Source organism: Amblyomma maculatum, chromosome 1 (genome assembly GCF_055883805.1).
Source record: "Amblyomma maculatum isolate TAMU_Amacu chromosome 1, ASM5588380v1, whole genome shotgun sequence".
NCBI lineage: Eukaryota > Metazoa > Arthropoda > Arachnida > Ixodida > Ixodidae > Amblyomma > Amblyomma maculatum.
The window spans coordinates 282,338,047-282,358,111 of NC_139344.1; the positions used below are offsets into that span (position 1 = coordinate 282,338,047).

General features: G+C 45.4%; 1 protein-coding gene across 5 annotated transcripts in view; it reads right to left on the bottom strand.

Annotated features, from left to right (window-relative positions):
- Nucleotides 1–20,065, bottom strand: part of LOC146206698 (uncharacterized) — a 102,542-nt gene that overhangs the window by 49,214 nt on the left and 33,263 nt on the right. For 4 of the 5 annotated variants that reach the window (XM_084591502.1, XM_084591500.1, XM_084591501.1 and 1 more), the window contains exons 2-3: nt 16,988–17,109; nt 9,956–10,135 (exon numbers count right to left, since the gene is read on the bottom strand). In XM_084591502.1, coding sequence (XP_084447628.1) covers nt 9,956–10,135; nt 16,988–17,109 — 302 coding nt within the window. The remainder of the gene's footprint in view (nt 1–9,955; nt 10,136–16,987; nt 17,110–20,065) is intronic. The other variant, XM_084591504.1, reaches the window with a different exon arrangement.

The following is a 20,065-nucleotide window of genomic DNA, read 5'->3' on the forward strand; positions in this document are numbered from 1 at the left end:
CAAATTCGATGAAAACTAAATTGTATATGTTAGTATGAACATTCACCATAAATGCTACAATAGCAAGGTGAGCTATCTGAACAGCGGGAGCACGGCAGAGTGCAGCCTCACTAGCCGCAGGAAACGGCCCGTCAGTAAGCGAAGCTCTCGCGTATCAGCGCGAACGTCACTGAGATAACACAACGAGTCGTTTATTAATCGGTAAAATTTGGCACTTCAGAAGCTCAAGGGATGAAGTCGGCAGGAACACCTGCCCTATCAAGAAAACGTAGACAAAAATTCGCGCGTGTTAATAGTACATCCCATTACGCAGTAACACTCCGCGCATTAGCGATCATGCAATACACGTTCATTTTGTCGATCAGCGTTCTGCACAAGAGAGATACACATGTTTCTAACCAATAAATCTCACCCCGAAACTCAATCGTAGTGAGTTCAAATGATGTGGTCCTTATACTATGGCCCGTATCAACAGCGAACCATGCCACTGCCGCTTGAACACCGCGGTCTTCATAGATGGTACGCATGTTTATTAGTGGTAAGATTCATCTTCAAGTTTCTGACGTGACATTCCTCCTTTAAGCACCGGCCGCGATGCGCCTGGCGAACAGTTCAGGTAGCAAATTGCACATATTGATCATTCAGGCTACAACCCGAAAAGTCGGCGCTCCACATCGTTTCTAAAAACGAAAATGAGATCTCCTATGTCATCTTCTTTCGTCAGCATACGCACGTTTCCGGCAAAAGAGCAACACTAAAACAACATTCAAGCGCACGTGAAGTGCCGAACGCTGCCTTGCGCATTCCAGTTCGAGAGCCCCTTCCCAACCAAAAGTGCCAGCGAAGCTTTCTATTTTGCACGACAGGTGGCGCTCGCTTCTTCGCAAACTGAGGCGGACTAAGTTAAGCCGAGGCCCTGGGGTTTAGAGGCAACAAAGGAAGCGTGAACGAATCGGCGATAGAGGTATCTAAGAGACGTTTGGAAGATTGGTGGATAAATAACATTGAGGAGGACACATGGAAGCTCAATCGAAAACAAACACGGGCATTTAAAGATAACTTGTGTCTAAAAGGAAAGTCGTTAATGTTGACGAATTATCAAAGTTGAAAAATCTGAAAACGAAAGGTCAACTGAGAATTGTGATAACTATCACCACCCCGTTTCAAAGTGGACGCTCCATCCGTTCGTCCGTCCGTCCGTCCATTTTCTAGTGTCGTTTGGACGCTTTAACTGTTTTGTTGCTCTTTTTGGTCACATGTAAGGGTTGAGAAAGCGTTCTAAGGGATGTGGTAGGCAGCAAGTAACCAATCAGGTTGGTACTTGCTGCGACTGGCTATTTATGTGAATGTCGGTTGAGCCCCGAGGCATTAAAACTGAGCCCCAAGGTCCAGTAGAGGGTTCTGAGCTATGGCTTAACGTGTCACCTTCGGCTAGGCCAAGGTAGACAGATCAATGTTTTGCCCAACTTTGCTGTAGATGCTGTCAGTTTTGTAAATTTTTCTGAATTAATGTCAGTTCATCTCTTAGCTCGCATCAAGTGTCGCTGTTTTCCATGTATTATCTGCTCATCACTTCCTGGGGACGATCAACGAAAATTCACTTTTTCTTGGGCGAAATTTCTCTACAGCACAGAGCTCAGTTCAGTTTATGGGGTTTAACGTCCCAAAGCGACTCAGGCTGTGAGAGACGCCGTAGAGGAGGGCTTCGGAAATTTCAACTACCTTGAGTTCCTTAACGCTCCCTGAGATCGCACAGCACACGGGCGCCTTACTTTTCGCTCATCGAAAAATGGCCTTCGCGGTAGGAATTCGATCCCGCATCCATGGAAACAGCAGTCGAGCGCCCTATAACCACTGCACCACGCGGTGGGGCTTTCTACGGCGCAGAGACAAAAAGAGACCTGTATGGGCCAGTTCACGAAGGAGAAAATGTACACACGCCCTCAAAAGGTGAGATGGCCGCTGTCACCTGGGTGGCCTGCTCTGGGCTTCTAGGAACCGACCTGCTGCCGCCTACCTACCGGCGTCCTACTTTGCCGCCTACGACTCGCCTTTGGAAGAAAACCGTTTCTTGGTCTGGCAACCCGGAACTGCATCACAATTCGAAGCGGCTGGAGCGCAGCTTAAAAGCCACCCACCCCCCGGCCACTTCGGGCACGACACCGCACAAAGGATGCCTTACTCACGCTGGTTGATGTTACAGGTTAGTCATCTGATTAACGCGACCTGTGTTAAGAGCAGCGATTACTGTCTTTTTGCGGTGTCGTGCCCACTAGAGATGAATGATGTGTTGAAGCGAGTGTTAGCGTCTTTGTCTGGTTTTCACCTTGCTTTGTGTGAAATTCTGCTCATGCTCGCGGGTGACGTGGAAGCAAACCCTGGTCCAATGAATAAAACTGAAGCTGAAGCATTTGCTGAGGCTCTTGAAATTATTAGTAAACTTGAGGAAGGATATAGTTCTCTATTGGATGAATTCAAAATTGTCAAATAAAAACAAGTAGCAGCAGAAAATGAAGTGCAACTACTGAGTAGTAAAGTGGCGGCCTTGGAAGCGACCCTTGCCTCGCACGCTACTACAGACGATGGGATAAACGCTGCGGATTCGGTTGTTGTCTCAGACCAGTTGGCAGCCATTTCGTCACGATGTGACGATACTGAAAATAGGATGCGACGTTGTAATCTGCTTTTCTTTGGGGTGGAAGACTACCCAAAAGAGGACTGGGCAACGTCTGAACAAAAAGTAATTAACCTCTGCTGGGACAAACTAGGTATCGCCACAACTGGGCAACAATTTGAAAGAGTTCAAAGGCTAGGAAAATATCAGACCGAAAACCAACGCCCTATAATAGCAAAGTTCACGTATTTTAAAGACAAGGACCGCATTGTGTCTTGTGGTTATAATTTGAAAGGAACGACGTTTGCCATTCGTGAGGATTTTTCACTTGCAACACGGAAGGTCAGGTCAAAGCTGATTGAATTCGCAAAAATGCATGACAAGAAAAAAATCAAGCTATCGGTAGTCAAGCTGCGCATGGATTCACAAACGTACATCTACGACATCACTTCTAACGCTGTCATCCCTTTGGAACAATAGCCATTATCCAGATTTGATTTTCCCAACTATCACAAACCTAAACCAGCTGTCGTCTCCTCATTTTTGTCTATTTCATTTGTTAACATACGAAGTATTCTATCGAAACGCACTCTTGTCACATTATTGTCGCGATTCTGACATTATCGTATTCACCGAAACATGGCTCCACCCCGATATCAGTGATCATGAAGCGCTATCATGAAGCGCTATCATTCAATATATATAGGCGTGATCGACCTCAAAGGCGCGGGGGAGGCGTCCTCCTGGGAATAAGAAAAAGTTTTACATCATTCGTCATTGACACTGGATCCGATTTAGAAATAATCTGGACAGCTTGCATGATTTCGTCTTTCAAAATTTTGATAGGTAACTGCTACCGTGCACCAGATTCCGACAGTTGCTTTCCAAATAAACTTCGTGAAAGCATGACGAGGGCGCTTGAACTCTTCCAGGCCGATATCACTTATCTGTTTGGGGATTTTAACTTTCCGCAGATTGACTGGATAAAGCTATCATCTCCTTGTACTGTCTCAACAAATTTCATAAACGTGAGTTTAGATTTTAACCTATTTCAAATAGTCACCAAGCCCACCCGTGGTTTCAATATATTGGACCTCATCTTTACAACAGCACCTGAAATTAGTAACAATTTTTTTGGATAGATTCAGTGACCACAATTTGCTTCAGGTGACTATTAACATTCCGCTACCATTCTGTGGCACTGCGAGAAAGCAAATTCGTGATTACAATAGAACTGATTACAATGCTATCAACACAGAACTTCAGGAATTTTCTGACAAGTTACTGCTCCCTGGTTTCTCTGACCGGTCTGTCAATGACAACTGGGTGCTATTTAGAGAGAAGCTGGCAAGCTTGGTGCAAAACCATCTTCCCCTAGTCACTATAACAAACGATAAATCAAACCCTTGGTTTACAACAAATCATAATCGAATGAGGAATAAGAAAAAACGGCTGTACCAAGATGCAAAACGCCTGAATTCTCCGATTGCTTGGAGTAAGTATAAAAACTACCTGAAAACATACTGCTCTGTTCTTTGTGATGCTAAAGCTAAATATTTTTCGCAAGACCTTCCTTCTCTGCTAAAGAATAATCCGAGAAAATTCTGGAAGATAATAGGTCAGCGTAGCATGAATGAAGACATTTCCATACACGAAATCCATAACATTCCTTACTCTGATGTTGACTGTCCAAAAGTATTTAACTCTTTTTTTACATCAGTATTCACTACAGAAGAGTGTTCTAATGTTCCCCACGTATCTTATTTTGACTACCCGTATATGGCTCCGATTGACATTACATTAGATGGCATAGTCCATTTGATCACTAGCCTTAAGGTATCCTCTTCAAGTGGCATTGATGAGATCAATTCCAAAATATTAAAAAACACTATTTCTGTGTCTAGTACTCTATTACTTCATATATTTCGGCAATCATTATTAACGGTCATGCTCCCTGACGATTGGAAGATAGCAAAAGTGGTACCAGTTTACAAAAGTGGCAATAAACACTCCCGCGAAAACTACCGCCCCATTTCACTAACATGCATCTGCTGCAAGATGCTTGAGCACATTATTACGTCTAATATTTATGGTCACCTGGAATCTAATAATTTCTTCTTTCCCAATCAACATGGCTTTAGAAAAGGCTTTTCTTGCGAGTAACAGCTTTTCGAATTCACTACTGACCTTCATTCCAATATGAACAACAACTTACAAACTGACTGCGCCTTTCTTGACTTCTCAAAAGCATTTGATCGCGTAGCACACTGTCGTCTAGTATCAAAGATTTCTGCTCTTAGCTTAGACTCTCTAACTTTGTCATGGATTCGTAACTTCCTTTCTTATCGCCAGCAATTCACAGTTGTTAATCATTATTCCTCTCCTCTCTCAGATGTTACGTCGGGTGTACCGCAAGGAAGTGTCTTTGGTCCGTTACTCTTCTTAATTTACATCAACGACTTACCGAACAACATTTCATCCAAAATGCGAATATTTGCTGATGACTGCATTATATATAGAGTAATAGAAAGTACGGGTGACCATAGCGCACTTCAATGCGACTTGGATATCATTAAAAATTGGTGTAACACATGGCTAATGACCTTGAATGTCTCCAAGTGTAACATAATCTCTTTTACTCGTAAGCCAGATACTTCTCACTTTCCTTACACCATTAGTAACAACATATTGGCGCGGAAAAATGAATATAAATACTTAGGTGTTCACCTAACACCGAATCTCGTGGGCAAATCACATAATTACTATTTCAGCTAATGCTTCCCGGTCTTTAGGTTTCCTGCGCCGCAATTTACATAGCGCTCCTTCCAATGTGCGTAAACAAGCCTATTTTACATTTGTTAGATCTCAACTAGAATACGCCTCTTCCATTTGGTCTCCCCATCAAAAATACTTAGTCGATATAATAGAATCGATCCAAAACAGGGCCAGTCGTTTCATTACACGGAATTATAGTTATCATTCAAGCGTAACACAAATAAAGCTGGAACTTACGCTCCCTCCGTTAAGACTGCGTCGAGATATTGCCCTTCTATCTCTATTTCACAAATTAATCCATGTCACTCATTCACCGTTATCGCACCTGCAACGACCCTCTTATTCGTCAACCAGATCCCACTCTAACTACAGTTTTGCACGCATTTATGGCAGTACTCATGCCTTTAACTTTTCGGCCTTGCCACGTGTTATACGCCTGTGGAATGACCTTCCAAACCACATCGCCTCTCCGCGCAATCGTGAAATTTTCCATGATCATCTAGTCAAACATTTCATCGGCAACTGTACTTAGGACGTTCTCATCTGTATCAGGAAGCCATGATTGTTTTCACTTTATTTCCCTGTCTTATCACATGTGGTTGCTACGTTGTTACTATTTTTTTTATTTTCCCATCTGAAAGATATGCATCTGTTTTCCTGCCAGGTTAATTTATATGTATGTTTTCTTGGTAATTATTTTGTTCATGTTGGGCTTTTTCTTTTGCGTGGTTGTTATATTTGCAATGATTGCTTAATATATTTTCGTATTTAACACTGTTCATTCCTGCTGATTTTTCTGCCTTTTTAGTCCCTATTATATGTATGTATACTTCTTCTTGTACCCCCCTTGCACAATGCCTCCCTGGAGGCCTGTAAGGTATTGTAAATAAATAAATACTTGCGGCGTGCACTTATCTTGGGCAAGTTGTTTATCCATTTGTGACAAAACAGTGCTGTTTTGTCATAAAGTGCACTCCACCGCAAGTCCTAGGAAACGTTAGCCACAGCTTCTGATTTTCCTGTCCTGCGCTTTTGTGCCCTGTGATCATTACGCAGGCAGCGAAAAAGGAAAGGAAAGATGTAAGGTAAACATCTTGGCCAATTTTTATTCTTGCAAACAGTTTGAACTATCAGTAACAAGCAGTTTTGAAGCAGGCAGTTGTTTGCGGATCCGAGCAGCGTAGTTGTCACTTAACCCATTTTAACCTGTTATCAGTTTGCAATTGAGACATGTATATTTGTCACAGGCAGGCGAATTCTCCTTTGGAAAATATTAGTTTAAAAAATGATCCACAAACTGGCCGACACTGGGTCGACTCTTCCCTTACCATGCACACTTAGCGTGGATCACTGGTGACCCCTAGGTATTTAGCGCTATTTCAAAGCTACCAGTGTGTTTTGAGAGTTATTGCGCCAAACGTTACATAGTCTGAGAAGGTAACTTTTGGTTGCAGGTATATAATTAGTATCGAAGCGAATAATTTCGATGCAAGAATGAAAAGCGCGGGCAAACGTTTTATTTATGAGCATGGCAGAGTCCCTGACAGATGGCGCCCCTGGTTAGTAAACGATAGTGGGAGACTTCCTTGCCGCGTTTTCTTTTCTTGGTGCCTCATGGCAATTTCTTTAATGTAGTAGCAACGATGAACATCATGATGCTATCAGATAGATAGATAGATAGAAACGAGTCAAAAACGTCTATTGCTGTCCATAAGGAAACGCTTTCTATCGCCTGCCAATTCACTGTTTTGAGTGAAACCTAGGACATATTGTAACGGAATGCTCGCAATATTACGGACGTTATTTTTCATGTGTCTACAGTATGTGGCCAAGATCTGCTCCTGTTATATATATTCAGAAAGCTCCTTTGAGCGAGAAAAGCCCCTGCCACTAGGTTGTTTTCTGGAAGGGCGCTGCAGTGAAGGCCAACAGATGACGAAATGAAGCGATGATTTTTTTTTTTCAATGTGTGTGTGTGCGTGTGCGTGTGCGTGCGTGCGTGCGTGCGTGCGTGTGTAAAACGGGTGGTGACATGCACGACTTCTTGGTGATATGTGTGGGAGGGTGCAGAGACGTGACTTCGTAGGTCACGTCGGTGAGTTCCGGCAAGACGCAGTAAGTGTCCACGTAGCGAGGCAGAAGTTTCACGCACATGCCCACACGTCGGGCCGGGGGCGAGAGGAGTACGAGGGGACCAGAAGAGTAGTGGATGTCACGATGCTGAAGGTCACAATTTTTAGAGCGCTGAGAGGCGCCAAGCCGGTCTCGAGCAATATGGCATACGGCATGCATACGGCTTCATCACTCTGATTCTGGCACGCGTATCAATTCTGTGTTCTTTGTATGATCATGCTCGTTGTCTCGACACGCAGCTTTATCAGTTTCTTTGACGCGCAAGATGCTCAGAGATGTTTCTTGAAGATTCTGACCACTCGCGTATATTTCTGCAATATTCTAGATTGTGCTAGTCACCGTTTGCGGGTTTTATCTCGATCTTTCTTTGCAGCCTTAAAATCGAGAGCTGGCACGTGAAACAATCTCTTTCTCTATGGTGAAATCGGCATTCTTTATTCGACGAGCGCTGAGCACGATTGTTTCTGTCGCTGCCGCCGATTGCTTAGTGCTTTTGCAGGCGCAAGTCAGCCCCATAAAGAGTTTATTCAAGGGAATTTCAAGCCTCCTCATTCGTTGCCAACGGTATTGTTACCACTATGTAACAATATAAATAAAATTTTACATTACTGCCTAGTATTTCTATTTTGATGCATATTATGAAACAATAATTTGGATGTCCAAAATGTTAACGTTACTAAGACATGATTCGAATGAAACAATAAAATGATGAAATCCCTTTTCCTACAGTAAGGAGAGTTAAAATGAGGGAACGGGGTGCCGGCATAACCATGGCAAAGGCTGGCACCCTCTGTCAACTAGGTCGCACGCAAAAAAAAAAAAAAAAAAAGAAAACAGGAAAGTGCTCGCGGAATTGCTTAAGAATCTTTGGTGCTAATGTCTTCCAATTAAATATTCTGATGTTAATTTCACAGGCACGAAACATAACAGGCATTTGCGCACCGTTTTCTGTAAACGATCACGTCTTGCTGAAGATTTCTATCAGCGGACAGTTGTGTGTTTTAATCGTGTTGTAAAAACCTTACAATACCTTAGCTATAGCGTCTAAAAATGGATAAGCTGCATGCCGGTTATGCGAGCAGTTTCGCCTTTAGACAAGCGAGTCGTTTCAATCGGAGATTTGGATTCAAATCCTGAGTTCTGTTTAGACTGCGACAAAACGCGACAGTACAATCCCTATAAATTTCTTAGGATCTTGCTCATTCGCGTATTTCGAAAGTACCCCAGATCGCCGATACAAATTAGCCATTAACCATAGGAGCGAGTAACCATGAATTGTTGCCCTGCATGATCTCGTGTTTACACATTTCGCTGTAGCCCCATCGCGGTAATGCAGTAGTTAAGGCCCTCGACTGCTGTTAATTCCCAAGGATGCGGGATCGATTCCCGGATCGAGCCCTGCCAAACACCATCGTATCTTGCACTGGTCGCAAATCATTCAGGATAAAATTAAACTACCATCTTTCGTGAAGAAATCGCTGATGACGTCGGCAGAATTGTGGGCGCGCGGTGGAGGCAGCGCTTACTTTGTCTTGACTTTTTTTACGTGTGTTTGTAGTTCTGCTGACGTTGCCATCGATGACGTACCAACCGGCTCAAGTTTCACCAGTTTCGTGAAAGCTTTTTTCTCATGCAAATTTGTATAACATTTTCGGCGTCATTTACTTATGATGTATTGTTATTTTTGTTTTTTAAATTATTTCGTCTAACCCTTGCATTATTTCTCTTGTTTCTGTTTTCTTGTTTTAATGTTTTCCTGTTCTTGTTCGCATTGAATATTGAGTTTGCACCCCCCTTATGTAATGCCCTCGGACCTTTAAGGGAAAAATAAATGAAATGAAACTTGTGATGCAGACATATCAGGCCTGCAGTGTAAGGCTGCAGACACCTCGCTCCGTGAGTTTGCCGCATTTCCACAACATCCACGAAAGTCGGTGACCTTCTGCTAAGGAGAATATTCGAAAGTTCTTACTGCCATCACTGACTAGGAAAAGCTTCATTCCAAAGCTTTGATGGGAACATGTGAATTAATAGTTTGCAGTACGGCACACGCAAGAATTTAAAATGTATTCATTTTCATGATGGTCATTTGGGCTGTCGAAAAAACGTTTCCATATATGTACTCGGAATAAATACCACGCCCTGTATGCTTCCTCTGTAGAGTACAAATAATTGTGGGGGCCAGCAGGAACAGCTTAGATAAACCATCCCTTCGAGCAGAGCCGGGAGTTGGATAGCTTGCTTTGTACTTTGTTCACCCCAAATAGTTGAGCCTACGCTCTAAAAGCATGCCGGAATCCGCACCCCTCATAAAGGCAGAATTAAGTTTCGGACACATAGCATGCACAGTGTGAACATGCATAAAGCGACCCTCATGGTGCCGTGCCCACAGTGACGTCGGCACTACAGAGGAAACAACGGCGGGGAACACACCTGCGAGCCCCGGTGCAGACGATCTTCCCGGAGCGGAACAGCAGCGCAGTGGTGCGGGGCTCCCGGATCCGCATTATGACGGCAGCGAAGCGACGCGGGTTATACTCTGCGTTGCGCGCGCGCAGAGCGATCTGGCGAAGGTCCAGCTGGCAGCACAGGTTTACGGTGGCCACGATGTTCCTGTGGTGAGGAAGAGGGAGCAGCTGTATGCGTTGTTCTAACTGCTTATAGCACGTGCGCAGATTTTATATTCTCGCTGCTATATAAGGGCAGCTTACCCCTCCTGAGGTGTCCCCTCGTTCCCTGCAGAAGAGTAACCACACACCTGACCAGTTTTGAACTCCAATTCGCCATTTGCCCCTTCGGCGGCTGCTCAGTGTTTTACAGATTCCTGCTCGGAGAAATGGTCGCGACTACCCATCGAATATCAGTAACAGGTGACACGCCTGCACAGGACACCGGTGGCCTCAGGCACACAGCTAGACTCAACTAGTCTTCTTGCCGATCGATTATACTAGCCCAGGCTTACCGCCCGCCTTTCCTGCCTTTGAGGCGCCTTGCCGTGCATACCTAGTTTTGTCTACAAACAGTAGTGGTGCGTTTTAGTACAAGTATAAAAGAACTAATTATTTCTGCTGATAAATTACTGCTCTAAAGTAATTAATTTCATTGCTAAATTATTAGGCCAGAAAATAATTCATTAGAAACAAATTGAAGAAAAGTAATTAGGCTAAAGTAATTTCATTAGAGTAGTTATACTGCCATGTCTGAAACCGGGTACAACGTCAGCGAAGACTTCCCGCAAAGTCTCGTCGTACGCAAGCAGCTTGCTCAGTTTGGAATGACAAGTAACGTGATAATCTAAAAGTCTTACCCGGGCACGGGGCCTGGCGTGGGATGACGCGCTTGAGTCGATTGCACCTAGCATGATCCCAGCCTGAGCCACCACTGCGGCACCAAGCCGAACACGAGATGAGCGGGCCTTCTCTACATCCGGAGTGTCGCAAAGAACAACCGTTCCATGTTAATCACTCATATTGTCACTGAAATGACACCGCCAGAGAATTTGTAGATGACGGATGGTTTTCCCCACGTATCCAGACTTTGATCGCCGAGGGGACGCTTTTCACGGCGCTGGCGAACCCAGGCATCGTCCCATTCCCTTGCGAGCGCTTCTTGAATGCCTGGATTCCTACGACCACATGCCGCGGCGCACCTGGACGACGGGACTTAGTATGAACACTCGACGAGAGAAAGCACGAACTGCTTCACGGCGTGGCCTGGCAACGGGAAGAGGTAGCGCTGAGTCTGACAGGGCACTCCTGAGAGGCTAAACGAATCAGCCACATGACGGAGGAGGGCTTCTGAACATTGTGAAAATATATGCACCACGTCCTCATGACCGCCACAGAACGAGCAAAATGGGTACAGGCTAGCACTTGAACGCCTTGTTGTGGATGGAAAGGCAAACGCGCGCAAGACGGTAACATGAACGACGCCCTGCTGCTATTCAGAAACTTTGTGAGTATCACATTCCAACTTGGACGCATCTGGGAAAGGCCGCTTCCACTAGACATGGGTGGAAGAGTCGGTGTCAAAAGATTGACAAAGATTCTTTAAAGGTGCGATAAGAAACTTGACATCGCCGGGAGGCCTTGCAGACCCCTCAAACAATAGTTGCCTGGGAGTATAAGTAAAGTTGCCTGGGAGTATGTAAAGCCGGAACGAGGAACAAAGTGGGAGTAGGTGCTCCGAGCAAAGAGGCGAAGGTGGTGTAAGGAAGAAAGGTCAAGCATCAAGTCAGGGACATGTCTGAATTCAAGGCTGCTTTGGTCCAACTGACGTGCAGCACTGCGATTACTATATATGTGCCCAAGTAAGGGATGCTAAGGACCCCTGTGTCCCTAAGCTGTTCCGTCATGTAGGCCTCCTGATCTGATCCGTGATTCCATTTCAGAGAAAATAGAAGAACATCTCCAGTTGTAACTCTGTAAGTACATGCCTGCAGAGGTGTTATGCACGCAACAAATGTCAGCAACGAGAGCAAAGGTGACATAACTATAGCTGCACACCAATGTTTCATTTTCTCTGTTCTCAAGCTTCTCTTAGGGCGCATACGGTTGGGGGGACGAGAGCAGAGACGCCGCGCAGTACAGAGCAGTACAGGAGCATGACGAGCGAGGGTGTAACTGTCCTCCCACGGGAACGCTCTCTACGTGTCGAGAGCAGAGCGCCACGACCATGTGACCGCACTTCTCTCCCCTCACCGCCTGCCCGCAGCGGCGGCAGTTGCAACCAGAGGTGAGGCCAACGCTCCGTGTACAGCCGCTTGTTTTGTATGCCTTTGTTCTCACAGCGCGGCGATATGCCTCCTTTGGCCATTTCGACGCCAGCAGCGACTCTCAAACATGAATACAGCACCTGAGCAATGCTTTCCGCTCACCGACGCTTTGAAGCCGCCATTTTGAGCGTCGCCGACTCAAGAGAGAAAAGAAAAAAGATGGCGCGGTTATGACGCTTTATTCCATGTGACTTCTACTCTCGTTTTAGATGAGGGAGCAGCCAGGAGTGCACTCGGGTGCTCTCAGCAGAGGAAAAGCCCTCCTCCTCTAGCATTGGAAGCGGTGATTCTACTCCTGCTCTTCCACTGGAAGGCGCCCGCCCGCTTGTCTGAGAGCACTTTCGAAGTGCTCTCGAGTGTGCCTGCTCTCCCACTCGAATTCGCCATTAGTGAGGGTCCAGCTCTAATAGCCTGTCGGAACGAAATCCTAGCATTCGAATCTCGTCCCCTCACAGACCAGCTCCGTCGACGCGGGGCAGCGCGCATACATAGAACGGGCGTCCCCTTTCACAGGAGGTGGCGGTAGTTGTTAACGTGCTTTGTTTTTTCTTTTATATTTACTTAATAGCGTTATAATTCAGTTTATACTTTAGCAATTTTCTTTAAATTATTTTTAATCCTACACTTCTAGCCTTATGTCAGCTCTCTGCTTTTGAGCCACAAATCTTCTAATCGCTTTTTGTATCTTCCATCGCAGATTCATTCACAAGACTATGGTTATCTATAAACTCTAGGGCCTCCAAGGAGAGTTATGGTACCTGCATCGACATCCGGGTGGGTGAAGAAGAGAATAAAACTGCACGGCAGAAGACAGGACAAGAGAGCAACAAACATGTGTGCTGGCTAGCAATCAAATTATTTATGGCTACAGGTGAGGCGGCATGCAATGGAAACGACAAGGGTAAAATACAAGGGAAAGCAACTGTGCAGCCACACAACCCAATCGAAATCAAGCAACGTCATTGGTTAAGATAGGCATTAGAATAAGATACACTAATTAAAATACGGAAACATTGGGAAGCTAATCTCAATCGGATCACTATCATCACTCGATATAGAGATGAGAACATGAGGCTCGTTTCTGAGGCTTGCGATATATACAAAGGCTTGGCGACACGTGCCTCAGCAGACGGTCGATAACCCTCTTTCAAAAGGAACATGCGTATCTTAATCAGTGATACTGATTGATTTTAATCGGGTTGTGTGGTTCTGCGGTTTCCTTTTGCTAGTAAGCGCATCTGCCTATCCCGTCTTCAGTAGTGCTGTTTTATTATCTTCCTATTTACCCTCTTCTGGAGTCCAAATAGATACCATCCCATTCGAGTAGAAGATGTAAGTTCGATTATTTACGCAATTTTAACACAGGAAACGAATACCATCTTTTCGGTTGGTTATTTTTTTTTTTTTTGCCTTCATCTGCGCATTCTAATGAGCCCTGATCTAGTGTAAAAGAGTCGGGCACTGGCTCTTGAGTTATCATAGAACGATTTCTTCCTGATCTGCCTTTTCCAATTTTGATATAGCTGTACATTCTGCTTCATTTTCTATTGAATTAATCCAGTTTTTACATTCTGCGCTGTTTATCTGCTGCTTAAAGCTCTTTATTTCTCCGTCCTTGTGTCGTGCGCATACTTACTGGTCAGTTTCGTGGTCCTATTCCGCCATTTTCAGTCCCCAGAGCTTTTTCTATGTGACATTTTACATATTTTGGTTGTCCACCAGTTAACTGTATACAATTTCCTCAGGCGTTCTTCATATAATATTTTACACAGCTTCATGTGCTTCAAATGATAGCCAGCCCACATCTCTCTGTACAACCTCGCTTGTGGTTGCGCCATGGGCACCTAGGACTAATCTTTCAACGGCTCTCGGAATTATTTGTAACCTATAAACTGTATCTGTTCCGATGAGCAGGAAACCGCATTCTCGGAAGTAAGCCCTGGCCTGATTATTCCTTTCCAAGTACGTCTCAGTACCTCATAACTGCTGTACTGCCAGTTCATTCAGAGCGTGCCAAAGCCATTAAATATGTCGGAAGAGATGCGCTGTTTGAGTATAGAGTCCCCCATCGCTATTCCACGCTCCCGCACTCGAGCACATTACATCCGAGTATAGACGCGCCTTTAAATGTAAAATTTTTATTCAATCTTTTTTTTTTTTTTTTTCTGTAGCGAGAGCTACACGACGCCAGCCGCTTCGCGAGGTCAGCATGGTCGCGCTGAGCCGTGGTACCACAGCTCCGCCAACTGTGCGCATGCGCGGAGGGACGTCATATTTTCGGTGGACACCTGAACCGCATAGCAACAGTCCCACGCTGACATTGTGTGTTGGTTTATAGGAAAGTAAAGGCATAGTATATGTCACATTTTGTAGCGAGAGCTACATTACGCCAGGTTTTCGAACCGTCAGCGTGGCTGTGCCGTAACCTTTAAGCAGCTAGGGATCACGTCCAGCGAAGCAGCTAATGACGTCATCAGTGATGTCACACCTTAACTAGTACGAGTAATATATATGGCTAATGACTAACTAGACACTTAAGTACTAACTAACGACTAACTAGTCACTAACCAGTACTAACTAATGACTAACTAGTGCTAATTAGCCCTTAGTCATGACTAACTTTGTCGTGACTAATGAAAGAGGTGACTGGAGTCATAACATAATCAGCCACATCATAACCGGAAGTCATGACGACACCAGGCGAATCACGCTTATAAGAAGTTGACCTCGCCGGGCGTCCGATCCAGGCGTCCGTGCGGCGCCTTTAATTTGGCGCTTCCTCAACGCCGCGCCACACAGCATACTGAAGCAGACGCAGTACAGCAGGCATTAGCGGCGTTTCAGATTGGTTTACAAGGAAGAAAAGGCGCAGTATCTGTCACAAACTTTAGTCAGCAGCCAGGTCACTTGTAGCCAGCAGTCACAACTTCGGCGGTCTCGCACTGCGCATGCCAGGAGTCTGTGCGGCGCCTTTCATAAATAAAGCTGAAACCATAGAGTAAACTACTATGTGCAAAAGCCATGTCTTTACTTTCAAGCCAAATCTAAGCGTAGCCATGCAAAGGTAGCTTTCGCGTAACACCAGGTTTAACCACAAGCTAAACCACAGCCAATTTTTTTTTACGCATCTTTCAACTATCTTCTGCCCGCACGCGGCACTGGCTGTGTGGCGGCTCTACTGTCACCGCTAGGACTGCCAATGACGAGGCAAAGTCTAGAGCGGACGCTAATGCTCACGCAAATTAGAGCAGCCCAACGATATAGCCAGGACAGCACCACCATGCAGTCTACTTCAGCGGCTTCTATACCGGAGCCGTCTCAATAAACGAAGGCAGTCACCGGACAGCCTTCCTCATCAATCAGCATGAGCTTTTACAACTGTGCCAGAGCTAGTGGCCACTTTTCTTGTATCTACCTCACCGCGGCATCACTTGGAATGCGTGACACTGTGTGAAAAATAAATGCAGTCCACAACAAATGCATGCTTGCGTGGATATACCGAGAACAGCTGATGATTTAAGTAGACGTTACATCATTGCTTCTGCCAAGAGTGTGCTCACAAGTTACATAATGAAAAGAAGCATAAACTTCATTAACGAAAATCTTCTTGGTGCGATTCCTTGTCATGATGAATAAGAGGGCGCAAACGGAACGTATAGACACAAAAAAATGCAACAGGACAACTGTGTCTACGTTCCGTTTGCGACTTCTTATTCATCAAGAACAGCTTTCAACTAGCCCAACTTTCCATTCTGGTGGTTCCTTGTATATGGATGAAATCAAAACACTAACAACATGCATGCATTCCTGCAATGGAGTTGCCTACGCATAGCATGAATTAGATCGCAGGTATTTTCCTCCCAAACCAGCAAGTTGACCATATAATCCAGTCTGTTTTTGTTACAACGCCAATTATGTGCATCGCAGTAGGCAGAATGACAAGTTCGCGAACGACTACGCATTCGGAGCATGGAGCACATGGACGCCAGCATTGGTCGAAATTATCACTGCTGGTGAGAAACGCCACTTCATAAACTAGATACTGAAGGCAAAATATTGGCTCTCCTATACGATGCCGAGCAGGAAAGGCAAAATAAGTGGTGGTAAAAGCTTTACTGGTCAGCCGAAGAGATTTTACGTGGGGTGGATCGGATCAGGATTGCGGGTTATGGCCAGCAGGCCATGCCTGACGGCAATCACTCCAGCCCATTCAGCCAGCCTCCCCTGGCAGGCCGGGTAGATGCTGGAGACCGCGATCTCCCAGCCCTCGTGGTCGTGAGATGGTGACTGGAATTCTACATGACGTGCTCGAAGGTTGCCCTCGGGGCCACGCAGAGGGTACATTCGAGTTGGCATTGGGACGCGGAAAACAGGGCTAGCAATGCTGGTGAGGAAAGGGCAGGAGCAAACAGAAGTCGAGGATGCTTAATTTGCATGTGTAATAAGGTGTCCCGCACTGCTTGTTGGCCCGGCCCTAAAAATTTAATATTGCTTTTTATTTCAGCTTTGCGCCACCTACGATCATAATGACCGATGGTGATCACTGAGTGGTGTGGAAGTGGCATGGTAATTTGAATGACCGCCGCTGTTTCAGGCGAATCGGTTGCGAATTCGCGCCTGCTTTGTCCGACCATATTATCAGCAATTCTTTGTTGGCTTATCTTAAGGAAGAGAAAGGAAATGCACTCAACTGTAGCTGTGGCACAATTCCATGGGTCCCCAATAAAGGAGCAGGCGCAGGGTTGCCGAAGAGGGCGGACACAGGCGTTCCAGTTAACGAAGCCAGTGAGGTCATATGCAGTGCCGCCAAAGCCTGCAGTGAGCCGAAAAGAGATTCTCGAAGAATGCACACCGGGTGTATGTGTGACCATGCTGAGGCTTAGTGTTTAATTCAACTTCATAAAGCGCTGAGCACAAACAATAAAAAAGGTCCTCAGTATTCAGGAGAAAAAACTGAGATTGAGTTTTATCAAGGTCGTAGCCAAAATAACTTTAGATGTCTTGCCGACAGCGTCTCTTTCGTTTATAAGCAAATGGGCAGTTAATTCTGTGAACCCAGCGAGGCAAATAAGCTGTTATTCTTCGTTTTCGTAGCAGTTCTGCTGAGGCAAGGAATTAAAACTTAATCTCTGCCGTCGGCGCGAAGGTTATTTAAAGTATGTACACATGTATAGCTAACTTTCATTCGTTGCCTGTGTACGCCTTGTTAAGGAAAGCCCTCGGTCTCGTTGGAACGCTATTTTGACTGAGCAGCTTTCTGGGTCAGTCGTCAACCCCTCAGTTTCTTTCTCGGCGTGGAAGTGGTAGAAGAAGAAAGCTATTTTCTTCTCGTCAATACCATCCCCCATTTTCAGGTCAAATCCGTGGCAAGGTCATTGCGGACATTTTCATTTTAATTGCTAAGTTAGCACGTATGATCTTCCACTTGTGAACCATGCGAAAAAGGCAGAAAAAAAATTACGACGCGCGTTTTGTAGCCTCGCCGAACGTATAACACAACATGTTTTGCGGAAACATCGTAGGACATGCTAGGATAAGTAACAAGCTTCCAAGGGTAGAGGTAGAGGTTATGAGCAAGTTGGTTGTTCTTATATCAGAAAACAGCGGAAATAACGCTCAAAGGCACAAGATGGACCGAGACAATGACATCGCTAATTCCTTGACTCGAGATTGGTTGTTCAGCCGAAGAGAACGGCTAAGTTCATTTCTCTTGCGAGAGGCAGGTTGCCAGTAAGGCCTATTCAAGAAACCCGCCGCATCTGTCTCTCAAGTTTATTCGATGCTCACGAAGGCGAACGTTTACGTGCCTACCACTTTGACCAATTTGTACGTCTTTCGGCAGGAAATCGGTATGCTATACACGATTGATTCAGCAGATTCCATGAACTTGTTCTTGTGCTTCTTTTCGCACTCAATCTTGAGAGGCACCAGGCTTTGTCATCCAGCACCGTTTATTAAGCTTGCCAGGAGAGAGAAAACTTTACATTTCCCCTTTGTCCAATCTTTTTCAGGCGATAAGACAAGCCCTGAATGTACGGAATTACCGCAAACTTCTGCTTTCTAGACGGAAACTGGAAGGCATCGGTCTGTTTTGCATGATTAAGGTTTAGGGTGCCTTAGCGACGCTGACCAGGACATGTGCCAGGCACCCTGAAGCAGTCAATTGTAATTGACTGTTTCAATTCTAGACAAGAATTGTGGAAGGCGTTAGAAAGACTAGCTTGCAATGTCCTTCAACACATTTGGAGTGAGAAGAGCGAAGCGAGAGCAGTGGCTTGTAAGTGCATGGCTCGTATTTCCAATAAACATATTCGTCCTCAAATAGCTAATAAAACTCGCCCTCTTGTTCTCTTGGAGCGGGAAGCGCTTCGTTTGCGTCCTGGGCTTCCAAAATTTGTCGCAAACAGAAGCCCGAATTCCTCCTTTGCTATGTAGATTACAATTTCTAACTGTACCTAAGGATATATGAATCAGAGTTTCACCGATCTGTCTATTTTTTTACTGCCAACCGACCTGCTTTTTGGGTGTCCAGTGGTCTAAATTTCACACCCCGCAGGTAGCTATGGTCCCAAATTTGCTAGACCCTTTAAATGTTTCCCTTCCCAATATTCATCCCATGCAAACTAGAAATTCTTCTATTGAAATTGTATTTGACGACATTTTCTCGAATAATGCTAAACATTTAGCATCCTTAATTCTAAACGGATTATTAGAAGATCATTTAGGAGGCCTTTCTGCTAGCTTAACAATAGCAACCGGCGCATCTCAGTGTAACGAAAGGCAGGTGTAGGTATACCGGGTGTCCCAGCTAACTTGAACCAAGGGTTGAAAAATAATATATTTTAGGTAGGTCAATAAAACCAGTTGCATACAACTGGCAGTCGCCTTGCGCACTACAGGAAATTTTTTTGTTTTGCCATTACTTAATTAGCTAATTATGTTAATTTTTCTAATTTATGAAATATTCATCTTAGACCAGAAATGTGAATTGGAAAGTTGTAGAGCACCTTGTCGTGACGCTGGGGCTACGTCGACCCGGCCTTCACTTGGTAGCGTGCAGAGACTCGGGGTTGAAGTAGTGTAAAGAAGACAAAGAACGGAAAATGCTGCGGCATCGCCATCACCATCGCTTGGCTCCGGCGCCCATCTCTCGTGCTGAAGCTGTGCCCTGCGGCTGGCAATTCGACCCTGCTCTGCCCGAATTACTGGCAGCGCTAGACGTTCAAACGAACTATTAAATCCACATCTCACTTGGTGGAGGTCAATCTGAGGTTCCCTGTACCCATCTCGCCCTGGAACTTCGCAGCAGAACGTTGACTACACCAATGACGGAGCCGACTTCATTGCACCTACCTCCGCCCGTCACCTGCACAGGTGCGATTCGTCAACGGGACCCCGCTACCTTCAGTGGAAGCAGCGATGACGACGTCGACGATTGGCTGACCACTTACGAACGGGTCAGCCGTCACAATAACTGGGACGACAACCGTAAGCTCACCAATGTCATCTTTTACTTGAGCGACGTCGCTAATCTGTGGTTTAGAAACCACGAGTCGGACTTTACTACCTGGGCGAGTTTCAAGACGAAATTTTCTGATGTCTTTGGCCGCCCCGCCGTCCGAAAACTCCGCGCGGAACAGCGTCTTCGGTCGCGACTGCAGCTACCCGGTGAAACGTTCACCAGTTACATTGAGGACATTGTTGATATGTGTCGTCGCGTTGACCCGGCCATGACCGAGGCCGTTAAGATACGTCATGTCCTCATAGGA